Source organism: Fusarium sambucinum, chromosome I (genome assembly GCF_050947815.1).
Source record: "Fusarium sambucinum isolate potato_lamoka chromosome I, whole genome shotgun sequence".
NCBI lineage: Eukaryota > Fungi > Ascomycota > Sordariomycetes > Hypocreales > Nectriaceae > Fusarium > Fusarium sambucinum.
Genome location: NC_139294.1, coordinates 8200790 through 8225171, shown reverse-complemented (window position 1 = coordinate 8225171; position 24382 = coordinate 8200790). Strand labels below are relative to the sequence as shown.

Here is a 24382-nt window from a genome sequence, read left to right as displayed (position 1 = left end):
GAGCAGTTGGTCGCTAGGAGCATAAGAGACGAAATTGGTGGGTCAGCTTATGATATTTAGACCAGACCTCGTTGACTATCATCATAAATACACGTCGGAAATAACTAATTAATTACAAAAAACGCGACTGAACGCCCATTATTACCCATTTTGATTAAGCAAAGTTGTCCGATCGGTCCACCCAGATATCCTCCAATTCTGCAAAGCTGTGGAAGTGCACAGATCGGTGCTGGTCGCTGTAGAATGGCAGCGGTGTATCGAGCTTGACGTGATACGGCTTCTTTTGCATACCGTCAAAGGCATTGCCCATAAAACTGTAGTTCCACTTGCCATCATCTGGCACAAGGAAGAATCCTCTAAATCGTGGGCTGAGCAGCAACTTGCGCTTCTCACCCATCGTTGTAGCAAAGCCCTGCGGCTGATCGCTTTGCGTGTCCTTGTTCTCGGCTCCCCACTTGTAGCCGTCTGGTGTAAGTCCCCAAGCCGACAGAGATACACTGCCTGGAGTGAATGCGACAGAAACCGTCACAGTGTTGGTCTTGTCCCACTCGTTATGCGCATCCAGGAGCTTGGAGTGCTCGGTAACATCCACGGCGGACATATAAGGCAGCTCGCTACCAGAGACAGTGTGAATGACGCCCAAAGGCTCCATGCCCTCGAGGAATTCGCTCTGGGGGAGTTGCTGTGGCAGCTGCACGTTGCGAAGCCCACCAATCTGCGGAATCATGACAATACATTTGACCTCCTTGACTTGATTGTTGTCAGGTGCTGAAGAACCGTACAAGTAACCAGCGACCTGCACCCTAAGGTCTGCAATTGTAATGAAGCGCTTCAGAATGTTGTTGGGCATAACATAGGTGATGTCGTCGAGGTCGTTGTCGACAGATGAGACGTAAATGTTCTTCGCTCGTGTGCGCAAGTTGGATGTAGCAATGGCTCGTGTTCGCCACTCTGTCTTGGAAGCAAAGGTTTGCTGCTCGAATTGCGATGTGGTCGTCACAATGATCTCCTCTCCGTGAACATTCTGAGTCTTGGTTGTGACCGCTGTCAACTGCGCCTGTTCCTGCTGCTGCTTCTCGATCTCGGCAGCCTGCTGTCGCTGCATGGAAGGCGCTGAGATCTCCATACCCAAGATGATATCTCGCACTTCGCTGGTTGTTAGACTCGAGACGTTGACATTGTTCTTCTTTCCATAGTCATTCAAAATGAGATCTCGGAGCTGGGTTTCAACCTTGATCCAGTCCTCATCTGACAGTGATGGCCAGATGTGATGTTCGTGCGTAATGACGGTCTTGTCAGGACGGAGAACAAGTTTTGTCTTGTCGGGATTAACGTGGAGCGCACGCAGAATAAGAACGAGACGAGAGAAGGCAGTGTACGAAGAAATGCTCTTCAACCACTCATCGTACAGGTTGAACAGCACCATCTGAGGTTGCTTAGCGCACAGAATCATGTCACCAAGCTTTTCGACCTTCATGGCCGCCTGGAAAGGAAGCTGCAACTCGGACGCTCGAATAGAAATGTTGGGAAAGTCAAGCAAGTGGACTTCCAGAGGATCCAGAAGACCCTTTCTCGTCACAATGAGCTGCTTGGGCTGCTCCTCTACGGGCAACGAGCGGATGAGGGCAGCGACTTCCTCAGCAGTCTTCCACTTGGCAAGTTGACCAAGACGCTTCTGTCCAGCCCAAACACTGGTATGGATGATCTTGAGGAACAGCTGGCCAGTTCGCGGGTTGAAGATAAAGATAGCACCATTGATGGGCTTGGTTGTCAAGTTACCCTCAAACGTCTTGTGGATCGTGACACGATAGACGTTGGTATCATCGATAAATAGCTGCGTCTGGTTGCTAAATAGTTCTGAGTAGTTCTGCGAGTTCAAGAACTCTTGGTTACTCTCAGAAGCATAAAGCTGCAGACCCTTTCGAATACGCTCGCGAAGGACATACAGAGCAGGGTTGGCCTTCATGATCTTGGCCATGGCCTGCTGAACGAGTACCTTAAGACCAGGGAAGTACATGCCGTAGGCAGAATAAAGGTTGTAGGCAAGATCAATACCAACCATGAGACCAGTAGCCGAAGGGTAAATACTGGCACTGTCAGTGGTGTAATCGAGGTACTTGGCTCGCGTGTATCGTTCAATGTCATGAGAGTCGTAATCACCATATCGGAGCTGGACATCAACCCAGAATTTGTTAGTGGTTGTTTGCTCAATCACGTCCTTGGTGTCGTAGAGCAGAGAAGGTCGGGTAACGTTCCACTTGTGGTTGGAGAATAAGAGAATATCGGCGCAAGAACTGTTCATCTTGTAAGACTTTCGAGGGTGAATTGTCTCCTTCTGAACAGTCTCAATGCCCAAAGATTCAAGTTCCTGGTCGAATACCTGACAAAGATCCATAACAACCGACTCATGGATTTTCTGCCACAAATGAGCCCGGAAGATCTGGATCAAAGAAATTTTGAGAGTAGGAATCTTTCCGTGCAAGAAAATGCCTGTCAAATCAAGCTGGACTTGGAAACCGACATAGACGTTGGCTCTGTTAATGGTGGGTGACCACCACAGAGTGAAGCGACGATTTGGAATTTGGTTCAATCCCGAACGTTGAGCATTTGTCAACTTTTTGAACTTCATGGATTCTTCGAAACCGCTCGCTTTTTCCCAGAATAGGCCTTCCCATGATGGAAATCCTGTTGCTTTGAAGAGGGTGTGTTCAAGAATGGTCTCAACACCACCCAACGCCTGGATAACATCGGTTCGGTACGCGTTCAGGTTCCACAATTTTCCGTCATGACGTTGACTAGTCCACCAGAAAGGATTGTTTTTCATCAATTGATAAATCTTGAATTCAGCTCGTGCTCGGAAACCCTTGTCGAAGCTCAGGGTGCTTCGATCCTTTTGGAACAACGTGTTGATTCGGGGAAGACCGCGATCCCAGCTATCCTCGAGATCCTCAAGAGTAAGACGACGATTCTGCTGGTTAGCTTCTAATCTCTTCTGAGAATATTCTGTCCAGACGCGTTGGGAGTCAATGAACTCGGCCTCCCAAGGGATGATGTATCGGAAAATGTTCGGAATGAGGGTCTCCTCATCGTGGGTCATTCCTGCCCTGTAATGAGTGACACCAGTGTCGGTTTGCTTTGACCAGCGCTTGTCGCTGGCAGGAATCAAAATATGAGAACCCGAAATCATACCTAGACCACCAAGTTCCTTGGGCGTGTAGAAGACAGCAGGAGGGAAACGAGAAGGCATCTTGGAATTCAGGCCAATCTTGACTCGAGTTTGAATCTTGGTCTCGCATTTGACAATAGTATCAAGCAAGTCGACTGTGGAAACAGCGGCTTCGCGGTAGTAGGTAAAGAGAGCAATCAACGCAGTGTTCCATTTGTTCGCAATCTTGGTGAACGTAGTGGAACCTGATGACATAAGGATTTGTCGAATGCGATTGTTGAACTTTTGAATATCCTCCTCGGTAACTTGCAAGAAAGCGTGGGCTGTCCTTTCTTTGGTGGTGTTGTCCACAAGAGACCAAACGCTGTCCTTAACCGGGAACTCCTCGTTCTGGTTTCGAATCTTGGGGAGAATGCGGACCTCAAAGCCGCACATAGAAAACAGCAAGTTCGGGTTGTCACGACTGTAAACACTAACAAAGCTATCGTCCCAATCAATCGTTGTCACAGATCGAGGAAGACGGTTCTTCAAGTCCCAGAAGACAGCTCGTCCGAGGTTAACATCGTGACGCATCAAGCGCATACGAGAATCTCTGGGCCAGCACTTCTTGCTCTTGTACCCGATGACATTCTCAAAGTTGGGGTCAGGTTGCTCAGTGAGGAATCGTTGGATGAGATCTCTGGATTCCTCAGCAGTGAATCGAAGCATGATCCAGATTTTATCAACGTAACGGGTGTAGAGTCGAATGGGATGGCTCGACTCAGTCTCACGGTCGCGGAACTGCAAGAACTCGTTGGGGCTCTGAGGTGGACCGGCAATCTCACTGGCTCGCTGAGGCCCGAGCAGGAGAAGATCCAATACAAGACCATAAAATTGGAACACAAAGGCAGAGAACTGCAGGCCACGAATCATACCATAACTGTTGACATGATTCATGTCCTTGTAGGTAAGCTGAACGTTGTTCTTGGCCGTGATGTAATCTGCCAGGTTGTGGTCCATGATCAATCTCAGGAGAGAGTTGAGAAGTGTAAGCTCCATCTTCTCGTACACCTTGGATAGCTCTGTCTCAATCATAACGTTGCACTCGCCGTTCTCAGTCTGCCAGACGCCATCAAGGTTGTTGATACCTTGAGCCCACTTGTAGACGAGAAGGGGTGGGACTTCGGAATCTGAAGGTTTAATCCAGGCAGGGAAGAGATGTCGCTGATCTGCTTGGTACCAGAGGTACTGGTCAAGGTAAGCGTCGGTGATTTTCTCGATGGGTTCAATGTCATAAACTGGGTTGATCGTGCTGTAGTTGTCGTTCATATCAATCTTGACTTCCTTGAAAGCTCGCTGAGTGAGAAGGGCGCGCTTGATCTTTTCCAATGCTGTGCCAGGGCTATCATATGCCTCCTCAATATAACCCAGCTCCTCTCGTTGGCTTTGGTTGAGGCGCCCCTTAACTGAATAAGCCTCCCGAAGACGCTCAAGGGCGAGGATGAGAATTTTGGTGTCGTGCTTGTAAGAAACGCTGGGGAAGGGAATAGGTGAGAACTTGCGGGACTCGAGCCAGTGTACGGTAGTAGTATAGATGGCAACAGCTTCCTCCGAGGAGACATAAGGACCATCCTTCATGTGGTTGTGCTGACGCTCCTGCTCGGCCTTGAGCCAAAGTCGTGTCAGACGACCAACATTCTTCTTCGCAATGGTCTTGTCGACGGTAGCTCCTCGTCGAATACGCTCACGGTTGTAATGAGCGACCGAAACCCACCAATCCGCCTTAGACTTGACATATCGAAGAATAATGTTCTCGATAGGTGCAGGCAAGCCAGGGACCTTCCAGGGAATGTTACTCTTCCAGCATCTCCATGCCTCAGAAAGATGCTGAAGAACAGTGTTGACCTTGTTCTGTTTGATACCCTCGGGCATCATGTCCATAAGATCAGCCATAACAGAAGCCCGAAGTTCCAGATCAAAGTGAGACTCGACACGCTGTTTGGTAACGGTCTTTGCAACTCCCTTGCTGTGTCGACCTTCAAACTGGCGAGATAGGAGGTTTCCAAGCCATCTCTCAAGCAAAGGAATAATACCTCGCATGAAAAAGAGCCAGACCCTCCAAGCAGGAGCCCAGAAACCGCAGCCTGGACCCTTACCGACAGGGCCAGAGTTAAAACGGTAGTAAATGAGATGCTTCAAATCCTTGCAAGTTCGAATCTGATGCATCAGCTTGTACTTGTATCGGTACATACCCGTAAGCTGACCGACGTGGTTGAAGGCGTACAAAATACCGTCTGCCAACTGGAAGGCATCAATGTTACCCAATCTGTACTGTACCTGAGCGTCGACAATGAGCTTGGTCAATCTCAAAATCTCTCGCATCAAGTGGAAAGCGTTTCCGAAACGGGACTTCTTGCGCTCCTTTGTAGTCAAGGTCTTGACGGGCTTCAAATTAAAGTTGTAATCCAGGTGAAGGTAAGTCAAGTTTTTGCGATGAATAAGGAGGTTAAGCATGTTGAAGCCCTGACGACAGACTTGCAGACCAGCCTCAACCCAATCAATGGAAGTTTGCTGGAAGAACTTGGTTTGTTTGAGGGATCGCATCAAGTTCTGTTTGTTCTGTGCCTTGGGTTTCTTCTTGTGAAGATCGTTGAGAACGAAGTTCTTTAGAAGTTTTTGATATGAAACTCGAACCTTGACAGGAGGTCGGTCGGACGGAGGATGCTCAAGGTACCACTGTTTTACGAGCGGCACGTCTTGTGCTCGTACCATACGTCCAGATCGTCGGTCAAAGGGGTATGGGGCCCACCAGAGATCAACAGCGGATGATGTATCGTCGTTCTCGATATCCTCGTCGGCAAGAAATGGCTCGACTCCAGCAGGAAGCTCGAAAGCGTCCTCTTCAGGCTCCTCAATGTTACCCGCACCGAAAATTTCGTCCTCGTGAGAAACTTCAACATTCTTTGGCGCAACTGTTCGCGAAGATATAGGATTGATGCGGCGATCGAAATGGAACGTCGGCAAATCAGGATCGTCTGCTCGGTTGAAGACAACTTGAGGATGAGAGTGCCATGATAGGTGAACACTTCTCGGTAACGAATTATAAAGGTAAGGGTACGCAACTCGAAACTCGGTTCGGATGGGATTTCGGAAAATGATGCGATCGATAGCATTGAACTCGCCGAAATCCTCGTCGTTGGGGTCGATATCCTTGTATAATGGCTCAAAGCGAGGTCCACCTGGGAGGGCGACATTAAGGGCCTTGGCCGATAGCAAACTCTTGAGGTCGAAAAGGTAGAAATAGTTCTTGTCGACAACATCAGAGACAAGAGGCCGACTCAATCGGAATAGAGTCGCCATCTGGGGAAGCGTGAGATTCCAAGATTTGTAACTTGGTCCGTTCACATGCGGTGTGTCGAGGAGAGGCCTGTGGTCGTAGAACCATTCGTACACGGCTTCATCATCCTCTTCATCCAGTTCCATCTGAATCGGCTCAAGAGGCTCAACATCCTCCAGGTTCTCAGCCCACGACAGAGGAGGCTCTTCATCATCGAAAGGTGGGAATCGCATGCGCTTGAATAGTCGTCTATCGGCCTTCTCCTTTCGCATAAATGTCCACATCATCGCCCATTGGGCAAAAAAGACTGGCTCGATTACTCGGGGAATCTCGTTGACTAGAGTCAGACAACCATTGACATGGTAAAGCACCTTGACCTCACGAGCCGACTCCCATGGCATAGGCATATTTTCGAGAAGTTTAAGAACTGCATGTGGCATAAACTTAAGGGCTCCGAGATAACTGCGCTTGTCGTTTGTATACTTCTTTTGCGAAACATCACCGATATCCTTTACGATCTTCCGTAGATGTTCAGGCGGCATATCAGCTTTCTGTGTCTGTACAAATCCACCCTTGCGCTTCTCGCCAAAGCGATTGCGCTGTGATTTGATCCATTCTTTCTTCTTTTGCGCAAACTTCGCAGTGTGAAATGCCGGTGTCGCCGTTGATGGTAACGAAGAAGGGGGAGGAGGCGGAGGCGCAGGTGTTTGAGGAGGCGGAGGCGCTTGAGATTCAGGAGGAGGAGGAGGAGGAGGAGGATTTCCCCAGCCTGGGGGAGGAGGTGGTGGTTGCATGATTGCTTGATGTTCTGAAGATAGTAAAAGATCGTGAAGCTGTCGCCACGGCAAATTCTGGGGAAGACGCGATTGGTGGGTCTATCCACGTGACTAGCACAGGAGACGCGTTGATCTACTCACGTGACTTTGTATAAGTCTAGCGTATAAGTCATGATATTTTGATGGGGTTGTCCTATAATGACCTCGAAAAGCGTGCAGCTTATAGTCATGAAATAATATTAGATCAGTTTTGGTGATGACATGGACGAAGAGCATTAATCGTTTCATCTGGACTTCTTTCAGTCCCTAGGTACCTAATTGATGCGAGCTAGGGGACATCTCACCTTTGTCAGTTCTCTAGTACTAACATATGGAGTACAGAGTAATATGGCACCAAAAGTATAACAAGAGTTAAGATTAGTAAGCTTATACTGACTACCTGGACTTACATACATTTTAATGCCATTAGTCACTTTTCTACTATTTTACAAAGTATACAAGTAAAAAAGGAACACTAATGATTATGCCGTTCAAATTATAATCTATAGGTCTATGAGGTTTGAGGTTCTTAAAGAAATGTTAGCTGCCAAAGCTCTAGAGTGTAAGAATAAATGGTCTAAAAACTGTAATCTAAGGAGGATAAATTGACCTACTAGTTCCGCCTCTTATGCTTCCAGTGGTCTATTTTTCTGGTACCCTGAGGTCCAGCTTTCAGACAGGTGGTTTAGGGTAGCCACTTCGAGAACATCTCGACATTCATCCAATCAGAGACCATACAATTGAGATACTGCCTTAGTCAGCCTAGAAGCTTCAATTCGTCGTCGAGGTTAACCATCATTCAAACCGACCATTACGACGGCCAATTCGTCACTCGAACCACCTCAGCAAGACACCAATCGTCGTCAATCAAAATGGCACACCTTAGTAGGTTGAGAGAAATGCCAGAGTATCGAGTTCTGCTAACCGCTGTTTCACAGACGTCAAGCCGGACCCGGCCTACCTCAAATATGCGGGTGCGTGACTTCTCCCCGACTTCGACGTTGATCGCCCTCGATCCGAGTTCATTCTAACAACATGAATAGCTATGATGAAGTCGCGTCATCACTACTTCCGATGGACGCCCCGAACCGCCAAGATCACCTTCATCTACGTTGGTGTGATCCCTGCCATCATGGGCTACATTGCCTACAAGACCGACGTAAGTCTGGCAGTAGCAGCCGCGACGACCATCAGAATGCTGACTTTCCAAGGGACTTTGGGACTTCAGGGCGAAGCGAAAGGGCGACCTCGTTTACGAGAAATAAATCGAACGAGAATCGGAGATTTGGGATGTGTACATTTAAAGCGTCATACCTGGGATAGAGCCCGCGGTAGAGATTCAATTAAAACGAGGTCAAATATGAACAGGCCGTGGCCGGACTGTGAAATTTCTTTTTATCGAATGAGAAATGGGTATAATTGGATGTGACACCATCAAAATGAGCGCTATATGTCCCTACCACCTCCCTCTGCCTTTCGGTCTCCCACTAGGGGCATCTGGTAATCTTTCACCCCTTCTCCATTCTCCCATGGGGAAGTCTCCTCCAACCTCGTCTCTCCAGTCGCCTCGACTTCCCTTAGAGCCTCCGCGACCAGAAATGCCGTGTCCTCTTTCATGCGAACCCGAAGCCTGCTCCCTTCGCACACTTGAAGCGGGTGCCACTGAACCATCTGGGAGCGGCGGCAGTATGGCGCAAGTTATATAATCACCAACTACGAACCGGGCACTGTTGAGTGTTTTGTGTTTGTCATCAGAACCTTTTGCTGTTGCGTTCATGGAGATATCCCCAGATGCATCCGGACTAGAGTCACCACCTATCACAACACTACCGAGGTCCTTAGCCCCAAAGCGAGGGGGTGAGTTTAGTACCGTGGCTGTGTTACGAAGATCCGGAAACACCAGCTGGAATACTAAACGGCATCCCACTGAGGGTGATGGGAAGGCCGAAGGTTTGGTAGCAGCAAGATCCAATGCCAGCTCTTGAAGAGTACAATCCGACCACGTATATACAGAAATGTGTGGAGGGAGACTCTGCGATTGAAACTCATCTGCTCTAGTACAAAGATATAAGTATTACTTGTAAGAGTATCATTAGGGGGGTAGATATGAGTACCTGTGAAGAGCTCCCGTGCGGTAGAAGAGCTGTAATAAGAATGGTGTTGTATTTTCGCGCACCGATTTTGGCAAAGGAGAGGTCATTTTTGAATAAAATCTCAATAGGATGTTAAAGAAATTATTAAAAGATAGTGTATTGAAACGAGATCTGCTGTTGCAGAATCGCAGGTGATGAGAGCGGCATTCGCAAGGCTGGCTGTATCTCGGTTAGCCGATATCGCTATATCCATAATCGATCAACAATTTGAACTCTACCAGTTTGCGACAAGTCTACAATCATCATCAACCAATCCAAGCAACTTGAAATCAAGAAAAGAATACCAAAATAAGCCGAATCACCAATTCAACTTCTTCTTTCAAATCGGCACCAACATATTAGCAGAACACTGTTCATTATCACCATGGATTTCGCGGCGCTAATGAACAAGGAGCTCTCGAAGAGCAAGAAGAGCGGCTCCGGAAACGACGAAAAGAAGTACTTGAAGCGCTCAGAAATCGAAGCGCAAAGGAAAGAAGCCTACCTTGCCGAACAAAAAGCTCTCGAGGCCGAGCGCCAAGCGAAAGCCGCCGCAAAACGTAAACGAGAGGAAGATGCAGCTGTTGAGAATGCCGTGCGCGAAGAGAAGCGTCGCAAACTTGCAGAGGAAATGACAAAGAGGCGCGAAGAAAAAGAAGCCGAGGAAGAGCGCGCTCGAAGGAAGCGACTTGGTTTACCAGAGTTGGTAAAGGCCAAGAGCGAAGATACTGAAGATGGTGTTCACGCGAGTGAGGATGTTCCGGAAGAGGAACTTGTCGAGAAGCTAAGGGCTCTTGGCGAGCCGGCGGCCTTGTTCGGGGAGACCCATGCTGCACGAGTGAGACGATACCGCAGGTTGACAATAGTGGTCACCAAGGGCCCTATACCGACAACGTTGGAGCTTGTGGAAGAGAAGGATATGAAGGTCAACAGCGAGCTACCAAAGGACAAGGAGGGCAGAAAATGGCTGTTCCGGCAACTGGCGAGCTACTTTACTATGGTTCTTACGGAATACGAGCGTGCCATGGAAGCAGAGAAGCGGGATACGACTGCTGGCAAAACAGCATACAATGCGATGGTGCAGACTCGAGAGAATATGAAGCCGGTACGTTGAAATACACCAACTTCTACTAAAATATCGAAACTAACTTTGCCTAGCTTTTCCGCAAATTCGAACAGGGAGAGCTTGACGATGATATCCTCAAGCCTGTTATAGAGATCGTCCAAGCTCTTCAGGAGCGCCGCTACGTGGATGCCAATGATGGATATCTGCGTCTGAGTATCGGAAATGCAGCGTGGCCCATTGGTGTTACCATGGTTGGTATTCACGAACGTAGCGCTCGAGAGAAGTTACACGATGGTGAGAAGGGTCATGTCATGGGTGACGAGGTTACGCGCAAATATCTGCAAAGCATCAAGCGCTGTCTCACATTCGCACAAGTTCGCTGGCCGCCTACAGACTTGCAGCAGTTGATGGGTTAAGGAAAGTTGGTGGCGGAAGGAGGCAGCAAGTCAGAAGCGATCTTAATGTTTAACAATGATACCCCCTTGAACATATACGAACAAATGTGCATTTAGTCATTGTGTCAAGAGCATTCCATTTAAATAAGATATGCATGTCCCTGGACGCCTGATCTAATCTGCCACACAGTACTTCCGCGTCCTTGCGGATAGTTATAATCAGGAAACACCAACGCCTAGGCCATAATGCGATATGCCGTTCATTTGTTCGTAAACCCGCCTGGTCCTGCGGGGACTCGACTTTCTTGAGAGTTTTCTCGAGAGCTGCTGAATCACTGATCCCCTTCAACTTTGTTTTGCTGAACAGATGCTCTAGCATCATCGTACCACTGCTCGTCGATTCCACGACCGACTTGACCGGCATGCTGTTGTCTCTTACCAACAACTTCTAGACCAGCAGCAATAATGCTCATGCGGCGAAGCCTGTCCTTCGCCTCTTGCTCGTACTGGCGAGAGACGTCAAGGGCCTGCTTTTGCATCTCAAGCCGAGGATTGGGCTGAACAGCAATAAGCAACTATAATGAATTAGCGTATGTAACTATATTAGAAGCAATGATACTCACTTTGTTCTTTGCATCAAGGTGGGCCTTGAGAGTTCCCTCGCGGATCATGGTTACAAGTTCTGTTTCAACCGACTCCCCTTCTGATGCAAATGCCTTATTCAAGCTCTCAAGGGTAACACACGAGAATGGAATGAAGTACTGGACGATGCACTTGTTACGAATCTGTGAGTAGAGCGTGGGGATGTGGCGCTGCAGGTAAATGTCGAGTAAATAGTCGCTTCGAACAGATTCGAGAATGGCCAAACAGTTTGAATATCTACCATTAACAAATAGGCTGATGGCCTTGCGGATGTGTGACTCATTCTCCAGGAATGAACGGAAGGATTGGTTGTCCAAGAGTCGAGTCTGAAGTTCGTCCCTCTCCATAGTTGCCAGAGCAAGTAACCCTCCGTACACTGCCATGTCGTTAGGACTGGCGATGTGGTTGTATTGCGCTGGAGGCAAGCTGAAGTCAACTTGAAGAAAGGAGTTGGCGGCCTCTTTATAGTGCTTCAGCCCGAGGAGCGCGATACCGGATACAAGCTTCGTATAAGGTTGGTAGATTCGTTCCTCTTCGCCGCTCTGAACGCCGATGATCTTCCCAAGGTTATTGAGTACCATGGTCCAGTCACGCCTAGCGATGTAGACATTGACTAGGTGTATGCCGCAGTCGATAATGTGCTTGGTGGTTGTGACGTCCTGTCGCATGCGATTGTATGCTTCGGCTGCCGCTTCCAGATTTCCTGTTTTCTCAAAATGCTGCCCCAAGTCTTCGTTGCCCATCTAGAGCTGTGTCAGAACTTTCAACCACGATATTAAAGTTTTATAACGCACTCGAATACTTTCTTTGATCAAGTTGTGACGGTACTGCTTAAGTTGAGATTCGAGACGTGTGGTCTCGGCTTTGTTCTCACGTTCAACTCGATCGACCCATTCTGTTTCGAGTTGAGCCTCTGGCTCTTGAGGTGCCGCAGTACGGAGACAATTCCAAGCTTCACCGTATTGCGATACATCCGAGCCCTTCTTTGCCTCAGCTATGGCGAGCTTGAGCGCATCGATGCATAGTGGCACTGATGACTTTCCGATTTGTATGAGACGGTCGATTCTCGTTCGACCTAGACAAGTTTAGCGGTCATGTCGGTATGGCATCGATAGCGGCGTAGTAACGGACCGGTGTAGTTCGAGATGTAGAGGTCGAGGTCGAGTTTGGGTTGTTCTTGCAGACAGTCAGTACAGCTTTCTCAAGAGTGCGCTTGAATGATGGTTCACGACACTGACGACATTCGTTGAACGTACCTTTGACAATTATGCCGCCCGTGTTGCTTTGCTGGCTGAAGAAGGCCAGAAGGGAGTTTGATTCGGACATTATGGGCGTAAAGCTGATCTACAGAGCATCCAGTTTACCTATAAAACAATTGGAGATGCAGAGAGCTGTAACTTGACGTGTGGTTTGGTGGATTGTCATGAGCAGCTACCTACTGCTAGGCTCCAACGGGGTGGGGTGGAGGTCGAAGGTGGGGGAAATCGTATTGAGATCTCCAGAACAGGTGTGGGGTCAGTCCGCCTACCCTATACATACTTAGTCGACAAAGATGACCCTCAGTATGAAAAATTGGCCGCTGGAAGCATAAGAGACGAAATTAATAGGTTAGTTTATGTTCCTTAGAAATAGTTCTTAGAGTACTTATTCTTATACCATAAGACTTAGGAGGCCATTTGTTTCTGCTACCCACCAGGATAGATGCAAATTGACCTCTGTAAGGAACCTGATTGCTATCCCAAAAGTGTTACCTCTACCGATATCAATTGTGGGCAGGGTTACAGTCAAGCAAAAATGGGTTTCCAAGTATAACAGGTTTAACCTAAGAATTGAGTCAGGTCCTCTCTGGTAGCTTTCAATCTTGTATGTTTAGAGCAATTTTGTTGGTCCATCGTGGGTGTATTTTACGTATTAAATTCATCGACCTTGGCACAGCTACAGATGCGCCATGATACTTGGAAAATTGATAACCGATTGTCAATATATACAGATTGGTGATGAGGCCAGGCCATCTGTACTGTGATAATTATCAGACTTTTTTGTCTCCTTTTTGACCGTCGATCTGCGCTGTTCTTATGCGGTATCACTCAATCAGTGTACAGAACGGTGGGATGATAGTGTAAAAAACTCAGATTTTTAACCTTGAGTGCCATGCAGCATCAATTCGCAGGTCGCATTCATGCTTACTTAGAGTTTTAAGAGGCTCAAAATTAAACTGTCGGATACAACTGTGGGAAAGACTGCTTGGATCTGGATCGATCGGAGCAAGGTGGAAGAGGTTAAAACAAAGCTTTCACGCCAAGACAGACGCCAAGGCTTGATCACGGCACGGTTTGGCATCATATGAGGTTTGGTCTCTTCTGGGCCGACTCTATCGGCCGAGGGAACAAGAATACTGGGTAGGTCTAGCCTGTAGTTTGAGAACCTGGCACCTTTTCCACCAGTAAGCGATCAGCAGGCGTATAACAAAAACCCGAAGACGCGAGAGGGCGCGCTGTCAGGTCAGGAACTATGATAGAATATTCTCGGAGGAAACCCGGACAAGAGCCGGAAATTTGGTCTGGATCCAGGTGGTAGTACAGAGTACTTTGCTGTCATAAGAATATGGTGAGATGAATGATGTCATATGCACTAATAGCAGTATCAAATTGGGAAAATCGTCATGGCAGATGCAGAATGGTTCATTAGAAAATGGAATGGAATGCGAGGAGGGCTGCAGCTTCAGGGTCTCTTTTGATGAAGAGAATGGTGAATGTGGCCATTAGGTGTGGCGCTCTGGATCGGTTGTGCAGCGTGGTGGAAGCCACATACATAGGAATCATCCATTCAGAAGCCGCCAGCTTCCGTGATTTCCGGAGCCGATAAATGGTTGTTTCTAAATTCAGCTCAATACTGGAGATGCTGCAATACCGCAAGTTACAGAACAAAGAAATGTCGGCTCTGACGCAAGAGACGAGAGGCAGCCAATACACCAGAGGTCTGATCATCAACCTTAATTATCTGATACCATCCGATTAATCAACGAGGACCCTGAACCTTTCATGTCATTGCAACTCACCGACAAATTCGTCATTAAACTTTTGTTTTTATTAAGCTTCCATCATGCGTCAGCAGCAGCAAAGGGCGCACTTAAGCCAGTGCATTCGTTAGACTGCAGGATAAGGTATTGACAAAGTTAGGGCCATCTACTGGGTAGCAGAAAAATGTCCTCCTAAGTCTTAGGGTATAAAAATAAGTATTCTAAGAACTATAGTCTAAGGGGCATAAAGTGACCTACTAATTTCGTCTCTGATGCTTCCAGTGGTCAACTTTTCTGATACCCTGAGGGCCGTCTGTGACCGTTGAGAATAGAGTTGCTGGTGATTTGCAGGGATCACCGACAGACATGCAACGTTGTGATGTGTACGGAGTATTCAACAACAGATCGACATGACGCTTGATTGCGCCCTTTGTCGTCCTCGATTGTTATCTCGCGACTCCGAGTTTCTTGAGCTCTTGAAACGGCAGTTCTTGCCACAAGACCTCTATTATCGTAGATAACACGGAAACAATAATAACCTCCACAAATTTCTGGTGTTGTGAGGCTTAGGTTCATCCTAGCGCAGCCATTCACAAGCCTAACAAGCCTCCACCACCGTCTGCAACCCATGCAAGCAAGTCGTCAAGGTCAGGGTTGATGGATGTGATTTAGCTGACGACAAGGTTGGTCTAGAGCGTTTTACGTTTTGCGCTTTCGTTCATCGCCCCCATTTGGTACATGTCCATTCAACCTGCACGTACGACGGATACAGAGTACAGATAGCGGGTGCTTAAAATTACTTCTCTGTACTCTGTACTCTGTACTCTGTACTGTACTTGATGTTGCTTGTGTCAAAGGGTGCCAACAATGACATTGTCATGTTTGCCGACAAAATCATTGCAGCACAGGACGCTCTCTTTCTCGCCTGACCCGTCCAATCCGTTGATTAATCAGTCAATTGATCATGATCACTAAACGACAACGCGCTGGCCATTTTGAATCCGCCGGTGCAACAACTTGAGCTTGTTCACACAGCGGCGCTGAACGGCGGTTCTTCCAAGAGGGGGTGGTTCCTGAGACTGCGAGTCTATTTTGCGGCCGCGCGGCTTTCCATCCGTCCACTGGAAAGGCCCTGGCCAGTGGAGATGCCTTCTCTTTTTCTCGAGGTTACTGTCCCGTCTTAGCCGTGGTTGTGCTTCAAATTGCGCACACGTTGGTACTGCAATAATATATTATTCGTGTTCCTTTTCATGGGAGGGGATACAGCGTCAAATTGGAAGACCTTGACATGGAACTCAGCCACTGATGCGTTACGAGATTTACATACAGTAATTAATTAGTTAGTGTAGGGCCGTTGCTGATTACAATGGCACTGACTCATTCATGTAATGCGCCAAAGCACAATGAGGTAGTTCTCTGAAATGAATATCGGCCACTGACTGATACATGGTTTGTTGATCGGAGAAAACAAAATAAAAACCAGGGATAATATTCGTACTCAGGCAATTAATATCTCGTCAAGACAAAGGTTCTTTTGCATGTATGTGCACAACAAAGTGAGCAAATCAATACCTCTGGATCCATGTTTCCTCCCCTGCTGGTACGGTACGTCGAAGGCTTATCCCCCTGCGGTACCTCCCGTTGACCTTGCGAGTTGGAATGCACAGTGTGAGGTGTCGGGGAATGTTGGTTTTGATTCTGTTCACGAGGGTTTCTGGTTTGTTAATGAGTCTCAAGATACCGTCTTTACCGTCATGTAAACCGTCGACTATGAATATGTTTACCTTGATACTGGAAATAACTCTCATAATAGGTAAAGAAAATAAACATGCTATTAGCGTTGCGTTCTTATTCCATCTTGGTCAAATCCGCAACTTTGACCCAATTATTCCTTGTATAAAAGAAGCAGAATGTTGAAAGCCTCAAGTATGTATCTTGGATACCTACAACGCCATTGCAAACTCTCCAATACCACTACTGCATATCAGCCATGCGTCTCACTGGGTACCCTGTTTTGGAAGGATTGTTCTGGCAACGTTAAGTTTGGCTTTCATCTGTCTCTCTTTACGCGCAGTTGCAGAATGCAAGTAAGAGAACGGTATCCTCCTCTGTCTGTACCATAGACTACAGACGCAGTCGTCCGTTGGCGTTTAGTACTTGGCGTTTAGTCTTGGCTCGACATATTTTTCGTCTTGGTATTACTTGGCACTCAAATTTCCCAACCTTTTGTGTCTCATTTTCCCTTTGGCAACTCTTGATTGCTAGCCTTGAGTCTTGGACAAATCTTAGCATGCACCGCCGTTCACTCTTGAGATCTGGGCACAGTTGGTGTGCGGTGGCCTCACTCATGGACTCATACATTAGTACGTACAGAGATCACAGACTACGATTACAGACAGACTTGTCTACATTGACTGTTTTATCTACCTTGAATTTGGTTCTTTTTTTGTCATTGCACTAACAAGTAGCGTAAAAAAAAAGATACATGTAAAACCGTGTCAACAACACGGTGCTAACTGGCTTTGACAACTTAATCGAAGCCCGCCCCAAAAGCCTGGCCTGTCCGTCTGGGCTGGTTAGGAGGTCCTTTTGATGGACCCGCCCAACTGACTGCCCTTCTCTCCCCTCGTTCGCTCATCCCGTTTCGCTTCTCTCTCTCGTTCGTAGGTTTCCAACCTGCAGCAGGTTCACGGCCTAGTCTGTTGGTGGTCTAGGTGGGACGTACCTGGGGCCGTAGTGTTAGCCTCTACCAAATCGCCTGTGCCCGCCCGCTCTGCCGTTTCGGTCCCGTCGCGAAATCTGCTCTCTCTCTCGCAATCCTGCCCCATCCCTTTCCCTGTCTGCAACTTGGAACAGTTTAGCCTAGTCTCGTCGTCTACTCTGCACTAGTTCGGCCCTGTACAAAACTGTACTGTACAGTCCGAAACGCTACGCTATTTACCCTCCGGTACTTGGTGCTACCTGTCTAGCATTAGTAGAGAAGGGTACAACTCGTACAGTACTAATCGCTCTGTTTGCCCAATACCTGGGCGATTTCCCCGTCATCACCATCTCATTTCAATTCTGGACTCTCCTCTGTTTCTATTCTTGACTCTGCCACTTTCTCCGCGGCATTTTAAACTGACGTCTTTCCAACGCTGATGGCCTAGGCTTTGAGTCTTGGGGCGATTGGGATATGGGCTGCCACTGGCCTCGTTACCTCTACTTACGCCTACCACCCTGCAACTCATTCATTCTGTAACCATTTACTCGACTGCCCGCTTCAACTTCCATTTCTGCCGCACAGCGGCGGCGGCGGCGACAACAACGACGATTTTCTTCTCCCCCTTTTTTGCTTTCTTTTCCGCTAGAACAATACCCAACTCGCTAGATTCGACTCCATCAAGGCTGAAAAGCCTATCAACCGGTGAGTGAACGCCCTATAGCACCATCCGCGAGTCGTTTGACCGTTGTGCCTATGAACCCTGATCCCTCAATCGCGCTCCTACACTCATATTGCCGTTGCGCTGTGCCTTTGTTGGGAATTTGTATCATTTGCGCGTTGAATCCAGCATGGGGCACTAAGCATCGCCAAGACGCACTGAAACTCTTGTCTTTCGTACAGTGTTCCCTTGATATCGCCAATTTTTTCTAAAAATGACCGAACTTATTGTCCATTGCTAATACAATCAAGCCCGACATGCCCCTCGACGCCGCCGCCAACGACGGCGGCCAATCTTCTCACGACTGGCACGATGACGCCCCGTCACCTTCGGCGAGCATCAAATCCGACATCGAATTAGATGATGATGGGAATGAACAGCCTGGCGCGTCATCACAACCGATTCAAAAACGACGACGAGTAACACGCGCCTGTGATGAATGCAGACGGAAAAAGATCAAATGCGACGGCAAACAACCATGCACACACTGCTCTGTCTACAGCTATGGTACGCGGCCCCCCTGGTATATGGCTAGTCCATCGCCTGCTTTTGCTTTTCAAGCCCTGCTGTTGGAATATCGCACGGTGACTAACCGTTCCCTTCAGAATGCACGTATGACAAGCCTTCAAATAGGAGAAGGAACCCGGCGCCACAGTATATTGAGGCATTAGAAAGTCGATTACAACGCGCCGAGTCTCTGCTCTCCAAATTTATGCCCGACGTCGACTTAGCCGATCCGAACCTCGATCCAGCCATTCAACAGGAATTTCGCAACCGCGAAAATGCTCGCTCTCAAGCCTCCAAGATTCGACAGCCCCCGCCAAGTCAACGGTCAAGTCAATCCGATCCGAATGATGCCCATCTGACCTCCATGATCGATTCGGTTGGTCAACTCGATCTCGATGAAAAGGGAAGCTGGGATTTCCACGGTATCTCATCTGGTGCGGTATTCCTGAAGCGCATGAAGGAGCATTTCCGAGGCATGCTTGGTCCAAGTTCAAAAACTCCTTTTTTACCTCGTGCCGAACGACCGGCCGGCCTCGATTCACCCTCGCTGTCTTCCGTCGGAACACCATTCTCAGTCGCTCCAAGTTATCCCGAACTTCCGCCAAAGGACATCACTCGAAAGCTTTGTTATTATTCTCTCAGCTGTGCGACCTGCCTCGTTCGTATCGTTCACGTTCCCACGTTTTATGAGCAAATGGACAAAATTTATGAACGCCCACTGGACAATTTGTCAAAGGAGGAAACACAGTATCTGGGACTCCTTTTCTCTGTCATGGCTCTCGGCTGCATGTATAACAACCTGGACGATACCGACCCTCGAAGTATGGCCTATCAAGATGCGACGGAAGAAGGGCTCAAATATTATAATGCCGCGCGATCTGTTCTACACGACATGACGGATTGTCGAGATCTCATATCCCTCCAGGCCCTATTATTCGTTATTCTTTTTCTCCAAGCTACCTCGAACCTTAGCAGCTGCTACTCCTTTGTTGGTATTGCACTGCGCTCATCTCTCCGGATAGGTCTCCATCGACATTTGCAACATGAAAAGATCGACCCAATCGAACAGGAAGTCCGGAAACGGGTTTTCTATGTAGTCCGACAGATGGATATCTATGTTTCGACATTGCTTGGCTTTCCTCTCCTTCTCAATGTGGACGACATTGATCAACCATTTCCTTTAGAAGTCGACGACGAGTTCATCACCCATACCGGTATCCTGCGACCACCCCCTGGGTCGCCATCATTCTTCCAAGCATTCAATGCCCACTCCGAATTAATGGAAATCTTGGCAAAGGTTACCAAATATGTCTACCCAACTAAGGGATTGGGCCAGAGTCTCACAAAAGATAACAAACCCGCTTCCACCTACCTCATTAGCTATGGCCGCATCAAGGAAATCGAGGCCGAACTTCATTCTTGGTTTGAAAGACTTCCCCAACACTGGCGTCCAAGCGGCGAGGGCCCAATTGAGACTGTCAGGTAAGTTGCAGTTAGGATAGGATATGGCCAAGAATGTACTAACGTCGTGCTTAGAATCCGCCACTTGTTGAGATTTGCATATGCGCATGTTCAACTTGTTCTATACAGACCGTTTCTACATTATGTTTCTCCTCGCCTAAGTCAAGGGACCAAGGTTGATGAGCTTTCATATGCCTGCGCAGCGGCAGCAATCAGCGTCTCTCGCAACATCGTGCACATCGGACTCGAGATTCGTAAACAGAGAGTTCTTAGTGGACCGTACTGGTTCATGCTGTACACCGAATTTTTTGCTGTTCTTTCGCTTGTCTTTTATGCTACAGAGAACCCCGAGAAACCTGGTTCTACTGAGGTTCTCGCGGATGCTAGAGCCGGAAGGGATATGATCGCAGCGTTGTCGGAAAAGAGCATGTCAGCAGAACGAGTCACTGGCGCTCTCACGGTATGGTCTATTCACCTTTTGATTCGTAATTCACACTGACATGACAAATAGGCGCTCTTCGATCAACTACCAGAGCAACTTGATACCGGATCTTTACGACAGGTACCTTCAAAAAAGAGATCAGCCCCTACAGGACGACCTTCTTCTGGGTCTTCACATCATGTCCCCATTCCAGCAAGCATGTCTTCGCTTGGAACCGCCGATTTCACACGTGCAAGCCAGGTTTCGACAAGTTCATATCCAACAACTATGTCACAAGGTACGATGGACATGCAGGCAGGAGGCATTACTTCCTTCCAAGACAACACTTTCACTGCCAACTTTGGCGACTTCATGAGCCCGGATATGCAGCGTAGCACTCCGGAGTCGACAACCAGCACAGCAACAAGCGCTCAGCGATTCTCTTACGGCGGACAGCCCATAGGCATGCACAACCCCGTCAACAAACTCGATTCACTCATGTTTCCTTCAGAAGACCCATTTGCCTACCCTAACCAGCCTATGATGGAACTCGGGTTCCCCGGCAAGGCGGATCCAACCACAAGTATTGCTGATCAAGGCCAGGACATGCAACTATTCTTGACTGGAACGTTCGACGATGTGGAAACCCAGATCTTTGGGCAGCCCCCGCCTTATATGATGCATCAACAAGGTCAGGGAATGATGGGTGTGTCGCCTCAGCCCATGTATGCCAATCCTGCGAACCTCATGGCAATGCAGCCCAACCAACCGCCGGTAATGCAACAAAGACGACCAGTTTCACAAACGCACGCTATCCATCAGGGTCATTCAATGGCGCACCGACGAGCGCACAGACAGCAACATCAAGAAAGGCAAATACAACAAATGTTTACAGAACAGGGAATGCAGGCGGATTGGGGAGGCTTCTTTGGTTCAGGAAGAGGAGGATTCCAAGGAATGTAACGGTCGCTACATTTGATACCCATTTATGATACGGGAGGACGGAAAGCACGCGAGGCGTCGGCTAGTGATTTTGATTTTGATTTCTTGGGAAGAGCGATTCTGATTTGGGATGGAGTGTTTGGATTGTTAAGGGGCCTGAGATACCTTGGTTTGAGGCTGATAGCAAGGGATTGCTTACGTTCTTAGATATGGCCAACGCACATAGACGGTGGTAGGATCTGGTGTACATACAGGCAACGATTGGATTGTCTTCATGTTGCTAGGAGTTTGGTGGTGGAAGAAGCTGGCCAGGTAGTGTTGTAGTCTGGGGAGATCATTCCCATACTGCATTGTATCCAGTTCCAGTATAGATATAATGAACGAGACATGCCATAAGGCGCCTTCAAACAACCTAAAGCATCCAGTTAGTTGTATTGATAACATGTTGATGGAATATGATTTGGATAGTGTTTTCTTAAGCAGATTGGATCTGTGAACAAGATGGAGACTACCTAGTAGTGAGTAACCGAAAAGATGACATCTGAACTTTATAGTTGAAAATAAATAACCTGAGATCATTGTCTAAATAGCATAAGGTGAACTGCTTAGATATTTCGTTTTTTATACCTCAAACGGCCAACATTTCTGATGACCTGAGAGGAGAACATGTTTATACATGGAAACTTGAACTATTAATGAAGTTACTTAGTAAGTTAAATTGTCCCCAACAATTTTATTAAAGACTAAAACGTTGTTTTATCGATCTGGTCTGGTTGCGTCATGAAATGGATGGATTAGTACTGTTGGGCTTGTACAAGGCGTTATCGCCGCGTTACGATACGCTGAGCTCAGCTTATTGATTACTGTAGCTTTAGTGCTATCACATGGAAAACCGTCTTTCACAAAAGCAACGTTTATTCCCCAACTACTCATCTCGAATCAGCTCTCTTTAGTTTTTCGGCCTTTCTTTTTGATTGAGCCCATTCGTTTTATACATTATCCTACGAGTCGGATTCGCTCATTTATAGTGTGCGCAGATGACACCGCCCAAGCCTATTTGCGGGGAGGAAAAGCCTCAAGCACGTGAAAGAACCTCGGTCAGCTACGAGTTTGTGCTTGAGGATGAGTTTGATGCGCTGTGAGTGGCAATGATATACACACACCTGAAATTTTAGTGAACCACTTCAAGTTACTGACCAGAGTTGTGAGTCAGGTGCGTTGAGGTGAAGAGGAACGACGGTGACTCTAGCGGTAAAAGCAGCAGCGGTAACAAGTATCCTGGTATGTCGAGACAGAGATGAGACTACTCTATGTAACCCGACGAAATAACAGGTTATTGACAATTTACATAGCAAAACTTCATGCGCGCAAGGTTGCCAAGGAGCTTGGCGTTACCGATGGCCTCATCTATCTTCCTGGTGAGCCTACGCGGCTCTACGAGGACTCAGATCAATCGCCCCCTTTCAAGCAACGGAGATAGTTTGTTATACACCCTTTGTCGCAAATATCTTGCTGACCAAGTTTCAGCTTCTACTATATGAGCGGCGCCAACTTTCCTGACTGTGTTCTCACTTATGATATCGCTACGGATCGTCTCACTCTCTGGATTCCCTACGCTGAGCCGCGCCAGGTCTTATACCATGGCCCAACACCAGACGCCGCCGAGGCCATGCGAAAATACGATGTTGACGACGTCAGATACACGGCGCAACTCCAAAAGTTTCTTCACAGCCAGCTCCGTCCTGAGAGAACTCTTTATGTTATCCACACAGACCAGGCCCCCAAGCTTCATGACCGGCCTCGAGGACAGACAAAGATCAACTGCTCCAAGCTACGTCCTGCCATGGACCAAGCCCGTGTAATCAAAACAGAATACGAAGTTGCGCTTATCCGTCGTGCTGCACGCATTTCAGCCGCCGCTCATCGTGCGGTGGCTGAACGCCTTCTGACTATGCGTAACGAGCAGGATGTCGCAGCAGTCATTCTCGCAGCTTGTACTTCACGTGGTGCTCACACTCAGGCATACCCAATCATTGCTGGTGCCGGTGTCAACGCCTCCATATTGCACTACGAGTCCAATGACCAGCCACTTGAGGGAAACCAACTCATGGTTGTCGATGCTGGGTGTGAGTACCAATGTTATGCCAGTGACATTACTCGCACCCTTCCTGTTACCGGCTCTTTCTCAAAGCAAGCTTCTGCAATTTACTCCATTGTGCAACGCATGCAGGAAGAGTGCATAGCACGTGTCCGGCCCGGCACTGTTTACTATGAGCTCCAACTTCACGCCAGCGACGTGGCTCTTCAAGGCTTGCGCAAGCTGGGTCTCTTGAAAGGTAGCTTTGACGAGATCCAAAAGGCGGGTACTGTTGCAGCTTTCTTTCCCCACGGCCTGGGCCACCACCTTGGCCTTGAGGTTCACGATGTCACTGGTGATGAGCGCCTCCTCATGCGAGACAACTTTCACGTTGAGGGTGGAAAGCGTGAGATGGTGACTGCCGCCGCGCTGGTAACTATGCACCGCATGGCTTCAACACCAGGCCCTACCAAGCCTAGACAGACTCTTCAGCCCAACATGATAGTTACAATCGAGCCAGGAATGTAAGTACCCGACCCCTTCTGCACCCGCGAATTACTACTGACTCGCACAAGCTACTTCTGCCGTCCTTTCATTGAGGGGTACTTCCTGAACAACTCGACACATGCAAAGTTCATCAACCGCGAGCTCCTCGAGACATATTATCCCGTTGGCGGTGTTCGTATCGAGGATGATATCCTTGTTACGCACGGAGGTTATGAGAACTTGAGCTCTGGCGCACCCAAGGGCGACGAGATGCTTGACGTGATCAACGGCAGTTTTGAGAAGATTTAAGAGATTTATTGGCGTTGGGATTTATTACGAGTGTAGTTTTCACAGGTATAAGAGAATTTGGGAGGTCTAATAACACATAGATGGGCAAGAAGACTTCCTGTCTCGTTGATGTGATTTAACAACGTCGAATATTGGAATCGACGATGAGAATGATTTTTTTCTTGGGATATACACAGGGCTTTAGTTTTTCGAATCATGAAATAGTT

At 47.9% G+C, this 24382-nt stretch overlaps 7 protein-coding genes across 7 annotated transcripts; 4 read left to right on the top strand and 3 right to left on the bottom strand.

Moving 5' to 3' along the window:
* Positions 1 to 154: 154 nt before the first annotated feature.
* Positions 155 to 7276, bottom strand: FSST1_005413 (U4/U6-U5 snRNP complex subunit PRP8; the record flags this gene model as incomplete). Its single annotated transcript, XM_083231686.1, has 1 exon — positions 155 to 7276. The coding sequence occupies one exon, from the start codon at positions 7274 to 7276 to the stop codon at positions 155 to 157; it is 7122 nt and encodes a 2373-aa protein (XP_083088843.1).
* Positions 7277 to 8169: 893 nt separating this feature from the next.
* FSST1_005412 (uncharacterized protein) lies at positions 8170 to 8562 on the top strand (the record flags this gene model as incomplete). Its single annotated transcript, XM_083231685.1, has 4 exons — positions 8170 to 8182; positions 8236 to 8271; positions 8341 to 8456; positions 8509 to 8562. The coding sequence occupies 4 exons, from the start codon at positions 8170 to 8172 to the stop codon at positions 8560 to 8562; spliced, it is 219 nt and encodes a 72-aa protein (XP_083088842.1).
* Positions 8563 to 8753: 191 nt separating this feature from the next.
* Positions 8754 to 9497, bottom strand: FSST1_005411 (Sin3 associated polypeptide p18-domain-containing protein; the record flags this gene model as incomplete). The annotated part of the gene is made up of 2 exons (XM_083231684.1): positions 8754 to 9351; positions 9412 to 9497. 2 exons carry the CDS (start codon positions 9495 to 9497, stop codon positions 8754 to 8756), a joined length of 684 nt encoding a protein of 227 aa, XP_083088841.1.
* Positions 9498 to 9814: 317 nt separating this feature from the next.
* FSST1_005410 (mRNA splicing protein PRP18) lies at positions 9815 to 10911 on the top strand (the record flags this gene model as incomplete). The annotated part of the gene is made up of 2 exons (XM_083231681.1): positions 9815 to 10534; positions 10588 to 10911. 2 exons carry the CDS (start codon positions 9815 to 9817, stop codon positions 10909 to 10911), a joined length of 1044 nt encoding a protein of 347 aa, XP_083088840.1.
* Positions 10912 to 11222: 311 nt separating this feature from the next.
* FSST1_005409 (26S proteasome subunit RPN7-domain-containing protein) lies at positions 11223 to 12858 on the bottom strand (the record flags this gene model as incomplete). Its single annotated transcript, XM_083231680.1, has 5 exons — positions 11223 to 11465; positions 11514 to 12275; positions 12327 to 12607; positions 12664 to 12708; positions 12789 to 12858. 5 exons carry the CDS (start codon positions 12856 to 12858, stop codon positions 11223 to 11225), a joined length of 1401 nt encoding a protein of 466 aa, XP_083088839.1.
* A 5372-nt stretch (positions 12859 to 18230) lies between these two features.
* FSST1_005408 (uncharacterized protein) lies at positions 18231 to 21325 on the top strand (the record flags this gene model as incomplete). The annotated part of the gene is made up of 4 exons (XM_083231679.1): positions 18231 to 18480; positions 18579 to 19962; positions 20017 to 20401; positions 20453 to 21325. The coding sequence occupies 4 exons, from the start codon at positions 18231 to 18233 to the stop codon at positions 21323 to 21325; spliced, it is 2892 nt and encodes a 963-aa protein (XP_083088838.1).
* Positions 21326 to 22341: 1016 nt separating this feature from the next.
* Positions 22342 to 24176, top strand: FSST1_005407 (aminopeptidase P family protein; the record flags this gene model as incomplete). The annotated part of the gene is made up of 5 exons (XM_083231678.1): positions 22342 to 22442; positions 22518 to 22585; positions 22657 to 22783; positions 22832 to 23905; positions 23957 to 24176. 5 exons carry the CDS (start codon positions 22342 to 22344, stop codon positions 24174 to 24176), a joined length of 1590 nt encoding a protein of 529 aa, XP_083088837.1.
* Between the last annotated feature and the right edge of the window lie 206 nt (positions 24177 to 24382).